Source organism: Trachypithecus francoisi, unplaced genomic scaffold (genome assembly GCF_009764315.1).
Source record: "Trachypithecus francoisi isolate TF-2019V2 unplaced genomic scaffold, Tfra_2.0 Contig00023, whole genome shotgun sequence".
Lineage (NCBI taxonomy): Eukaryota > Metazoa > Chordata > Mammalia > Primates > Cercopithecidae > Trachypithecus > Trachypithecus francoisi.
The window spans coordinates 1-6,029 of record NW_022680461.1 but is presented as its reverse complement, the minus strand read 5'-3'; the positions used below and the strand labels follow the sequence as shown (position 1 = coordinate 6,029).

General features: G+C 46.6%; 1 protein-coding gene across 1 annotated transcript; it reads right to left on the bottom strand.

The window, feature by feature from the left end:
- Positions 1–208: 208 nt before the first annotated feature.
- Positions 209–636, bottom strand: LOC117083929 (sperm protein associated with the nucleus on the X chromosome N3-like). Its single transcript, XM_033212510.1, has one exon. The coding sequence runs from the start codon at positions 634–636 to the stop codon at positions 289–291; it is 348 nt and encodes a 115-aa protein (XP_033068401.1). The 3' UTR covers positions 209–288.
- Positions 637–6,029: the final 5,393 nt, after the last annotated feature.

Genomic DNA, 6,029 nt, shown 5'->3' with positions numbered 1-6,029 from the left:
TCTTCCTCTCCAGTGAGACAAAATTTTAAGAAGAAAATTTGTCTGAGGAGTCAGTCCTCCCCCAGTCCTTATTTACAATGTCTGGCTGTCAACCTGTGGGTCTGTCTGCCAACCCTACAGGACCTCATATCCCTCCCTACTCAAATGCCTACTTCTTCCCTTCCCTTCCCTCTAACCACCAGAAAACAGGCAGAGATATACACAGTCATCAACTCCTCAAACTTGATTTTATTGTAATCATCGCCATCAGTAGTGATGATTTGTCCAATTTGGTTTCTCCATGTGTGACTAATCCTTCCCACTGTCTTGTGAAGATCCTTCAAATACGCCTAGGTCTTCATCCTCCTGTGGGGATCCTTCAGATGAGTCTAGGTCTTTGTCCTCTTTGGAAGGTCCTTCAGATGAGTCTAAGTCTTCATCTTCCTTTGAAGATCCTTCAGATAAGTCTATGCCTTCATCCTCCTCCTTTTGGATTGGATCGATGGAGTTCTCTTGGGACTGGTCATTCTCCAGTTGACTTGAACTTATTTTCTTACCCTTCTTGTGGTAATACACAAATATTATTGGATATTCTGATGTTTTTGTCTTTTTCAAACTCTGTTCAGGGGCTAAGACTCTGTTTGGTGCCTCCTGCATCTGGTGAGAAAACAGGGAGGGGCCAGAAAGACATTATTTTGGGTGAATAGGATAGAGACTGGATAGCAAGGGGGGCTTTATGAGAAGAAATGCAGTTTGAGGAAGGGGTTTGTGCCAGAGAAGAACAAGGTGGAATCATAGGGTAGGGATCTATGGGGAAGAAGAAGAAGAGGAGCATGGGTAGGGTCATCTGTTAGTCCAAACTGCACCATTTTGTAAGATCCCTGCTATTTTGCAGACCTTGGTCAAAGTGAAACATTCCATGGGGGTTTGGGCCAGGAGAAACCACCTGACCACGAGGAGGACAAAGGCTCAACTGAAGAACCATCTCTATCTTAAGTCCTGTTCCCCTTATTCTCTCGTATCCTCCAGCCCTAGGCTAACCTCCAGATATTGATCAAACTCTGCATCTTATTTTTCCTTCCTTCCCCTTTCCAGGCAGCTGCAAAGGAATACCACAATGATATTCCACTGGAAAAAGGGCCAAACCACCTGACAATAAGAGCATCTTATCAATATCCTCCTGGGCAGCAAGCCATACTGCCCAGATCCCTCCCACCCATACCTGTAAGTACCCCAGACTGTAAGCAGTGGTGGGCTCTGGCATGAAGCTGGTCCCCCACTTCCACAGGTGTCTGCAATATTCCTGTGTTGTTTGAGATGTCCCCTCTCTATGTGTCTTTCTTTCACCCTTGTCTTCCCTTCAAAACCTAACATTTTGGTGCCAAAACCCAGAACGGTGATTGGGCTCTGATGGGTAAGTTTTCTCTTGCAACCTAGAAAGCAGAAAGCAGAAAGCAGCAAACAGCAAGCAGCACAAACTAGACTGGGGCCTATTTCCAGATCCTGAGTGGACTCCCTGTTCTGAGTCCTGTTCCCCCTATTCTCTCATATTCTCCAGTGCTGGGCTAACCTCCAGATATTGATCAAACTCTCCATCTTATTTTTCCTTCGTTCCCCTTTCCAGGCAGCTGCAACAAGTATCACCCCCATTGCTGGACATCACATCCAACACTGGGCTTCAATGAGTGAATGAGTCTCCCTCTTCCTCCATTGTGGATTCCTCTCTATTTCTGCCAGTTCTCCAAAAAAATTCTAGTGCTGGGTGAGAGTTCTCCCCAGTCACCAGGTGACCGCAGCCTCCCTTCTCAGGGGACAGCGTCAGAATGCTTACCACTCTGGCTAGTCTGGCCTCTGGGGAACATGAATAGCTATGGGGCTACCCTGACTCTCCAGGTCCCTTCTCCCAGGCAGAATCGAGTACTCACTTTCCTCTGGGGTATTCACTTCTCTCTGGAGTACTCGCTCTCCACTGGCATATTCACTCCCTTCCTGGGTACTCACTTTCCTCAGGGGTATTCACTCCCATCCAGAGTATTCACTCCCCTCTTCCAAAAAACAAAACTTCCAAATTCAACATAATCTAAAAAACGTTCTCCAACACAATGGTAAATGATCTGAAGTGCTTTGCTTCATGCCTCACTCTCTCTCTCTTTCTGCCAATTTTGTTCACCATTTCAAATCTTCCTCCACAAGGAGAAACCCCCCCAAAATGCCTCCTCCTACAGACAAGGCTTCCTCCTCTGAATTTCAACCTGGCCAACACACCCATTCTTCAGTCTCCTGCCCACCACCATTCCTTCCACCTTCTCCTTCGGATCTGACTCCTTCACCCCCTTACTGTCGCCCTCCATTCCCCCTTCCTTCTCCACATCAAATCAGGTCTCACGCCCAACTCCCTATCTCCAGAAACCAGGCACATGCCCAAAGGCCTTCCAAAGTCCTTCCCTTGCAGGAGGTCATGAGGGCTGAAAGCATAATCTGAATTCAAGTTCCCTACCTGACTTCTCCCATATTAAAAAGAGACTTGGCTCCTTTTCAATGGATCCTACCTCTTTCTGCAAGGAATTTCTGTACTTCCCTAAATCTTACAACCTTACCTGGCATGATATATATGTCATCCTCTCCTCTACCCTCACCCTGGAGGACAGGGAACACATCTTTATGGGTCCTCTGTATTGGAACTAAAAGACGACTATTTCACTATTCCCTTAAATCCGGCTTACCAAAGTCTTTTTGCTTTAACTTGGTCAAATCCTAATACTCACATGTCCTGTACTCTTACAGGACTTACACATGGACTTACATGTAGACTGTACTCTTAGAGGGGTTCCGGGATAGGCCCCACCTGTTCAGACGGGCCCTCATCAAGGACCTAGCTGAACTTCCCCTTGCTCCTAGTACCCTCCTCCAATATGTCAAGGACCTCCTTCTCTGTAGCCCGTTCCTTAACCTGTCCATTCAACACACCACTCAGGTTTTAAACTTCCTTCATAATCGAGTATATTGGGCCTAACCCACAAAATCTCAGGTAGCCCAAACCAAAGTTACTTACCTTGGATTTGTCCTAACCCCTAATTCTCAAGCCATCCCAACCTAATGAAAGGAGCTAATTTGTGACATGCCACTTACCCACAGAAAAAAAGTACCTCCCCTCCTTCTTGGGCCTTGTGGGATACTTCTGGCTGTGAATTCCCAACTTTGACTTGCTGGCCAAGCCACTCTACGTGGCCTCACATGGGCCCATCCTAAAACCCCTAAATCCAGCTTGCCCCAACAAATCCCACTTAAAAACTAAAAAATGCCCTTTTAATTGCCCTGGCACTGGGACTGCCCAATCCTAAGCCCTGTACTTTGTATGTATATTTCGACCAAGGCCTTGCTCTTGGACTACTCTGCCAAACATACGGCGATGCCCCACAAGCCATTGCACATCTCTCAAAACAACTAGACTCTGTCATCCAAGGCTGGTCACTCTGACTAAAAATCTCGGGTGTGGCCACATCGCTGGCCTTAGAGGCACAGAAACTCCCTCTCAACCAACACATTACTATTGCATCTTCCATTACCCACAGGACCTCATAAACCATCAATTTCTTCTATCCTCCCACCATCCCGCTTTCAGCAGGTACACGCTTTATTCATAGGTAACCGTCTAATCACCTTCCAGAGATATAAAACTCTCAACTCAGCCACCCTCCTCCATGTGAACACTTCCGGCTCTAAGCTCTCTCACTCGCGTCTGGACCTCTTAGACTCCCTCTCCTCCCCCTTCCAGCACATTTCAGCTGCCCATTTGCAGGGAACACACACACGGTTAATGAATGGAAGCTCTTTGAGGCAGCCATGTCCAGCAGCTGGCTATGTCATCATTGCTGGAAATAAACTCCTAGAATCCAATGCTCTCCCACCCCATGCTACCTCTCAACAGGCAAAGCTAGTTGCCCTAACCAGGGCCCTCACCCTAGCGAAGGCAAAGAGGGTCAACATTTACACCAATTCCAAATACACTCTCATGCCTTAATCTGGCAGGAACAGGGTTTCCTAACTGCAAAAGGAACCCCCATAAGCAATGGCAAACTTACACATAAGCTGCTGGATGGATAAACTACCTCTGATGGCCACCATTATCCATTGCAAGGGGCGCCGAAAGTCTAAAGATGCCATACTCAAGAAAAACCTTTCAACAAATTCTGCAGCCTGGCAGGCAGCCTTTAAAACCCCATCGTTATTGCTCATTTTCCCCAGCATACACCCTGTATATACCCAGGAGGAACAAACCCCACTTGCCCCAGCTGGTGTCATTCAGGAAAAAATGGTTCGATCTCAGTGATAAAAGTGTCTTGCCCAAGTTGAAAAAACCTTCTGTACTTTTATATGTGCACAACCATTTCCATGCTGGTTACTGCCCCTACTCCAGCTTTTAAAAACTTATATATGTTCTTCCACCATAGCTGCCCATCTCAAAAATATTACTAAGGCATGTTCCCTTTGCACTCGAACTTCCCCTCAGGAAGCTATCAAACCACCTCCATCCAACACGCAAGGCCTGAGGACACTTACCAGGGCAGGACTAGCAAGTCAACATCACTCACATGCCCCCCATAAAATGATTCCTATACCTTCTGACAATAGGCGATACATTCTCTGGATGGATAAAAGTTTTTCCTATCACCACCAAAAGGCACACACCATCGCTTCTGTTCTCTCCACCCATATTATCCACCAGTTTAAACTCCCCTCTTGCATCCAGTCAGACAGTGGGCCAATTTGTTTCACAGTTTAACCAACAGCTGATAAAGGCTCTAAACATTAAATGGGCTTTGCATATTCCTTACCACCCGGAATCTTCAGGAAAAATTTTATTAAAAACCACAACTAACCAAACTCTCCCTAAAGGTTAAAATGGCCTGGACTTCACTTCCCCCACTGTTCCTCATGCGTTTATGAGTCATTTCCCAAAAGCCCCTCAGCTTAAGCCCATTTAAACTCATGTACAAATGCCCCTTGATCCTCCAGAATCTCCCTGTATTTTCTCCCCCTTCTATATGGAATGCTTGGCCGGCGTTACACCTCACCCAACATCTAATAAGACAGTCTGCAAATGCTTACTGACCCAGCCTAAACGTCCATCCTGAAAACACTCCTCCCTGTCCCTATAACCAGGGGACTGGGTCTGAATCACAGATTCCTCCTCCTCCCCTCTCCAACCTAAGTGGATGAGTCCTCACCAGGTTATCCTAACTACTCTGACTGGGGCAAAGCGAACATCTTTTCCACACAGAATGCACCATTGCAAACTAAAAAGAGCACCAGATCCACATGTAGAAATTTGTTCCCCCCCAAATTATTCTCCTTCCCTCACAGGACCAGCCTCACTGTACTTAACAAGAATTCCAGAAGTTGCCAACCCTTAGTCCATAACACTCTCCGTCTCCAATTTCCAATTTTTTTTCTCCTACTTGATTTCAGACCTTTCCTGGTTTCCCTTCCCCATGTCCCTGAATAGTCGTGCCAATTTCTCACACTAATGCAGGAGGTGTGACTGCAGGGCACCTCCCAAGCTGTCAACTCCTACTCAAATCTCCTCTTTCTCCTTTGTCCTCTTTGTCTGTGGGATATTCTAAGTGCCCACCCTGAATGTCTAACAATTGAGCCCCCTTCATCAGCCTCACACATTGCCTTGTAAATCAGTCACACTCCCCTCTTCCTTCCAACTGTTAAATTTGTTTGTTCACACAAATCCAGCAATTCACAACCCTTCCTGTCAACCTGGCCACATGAACTCAGTCCAAAATAAACCTGCATCTCAACTAGTTGACCAATTCATTCCCCAAACCTGTTTATAATCTTGCTCGGCTAATCACCTTTCCCCCTAATCCATCAAATCCGCCCACACAGTCACACACAGGGCTATCACCCTCCTTCGCCTCATAGCCTCTTAACTAAACATGATACAAGTCGGATTCCATAAAACACCTCTTACTAACCCCTCCCACACCTCTTACCAACCCCTCCCACACCTCTTACCAACCCCTCCCACACCTCTTACC

Bases quoted from the DNA above. Each gene is read 5' to 3' on its own strand.
- LOC117083929 (XM_033212510.1), bottom strand. From the start codon at position 636: ATGCAGGAGGCACCAAACAGAGTCTTAGCCCCTGAACAGAGTTTGAAA.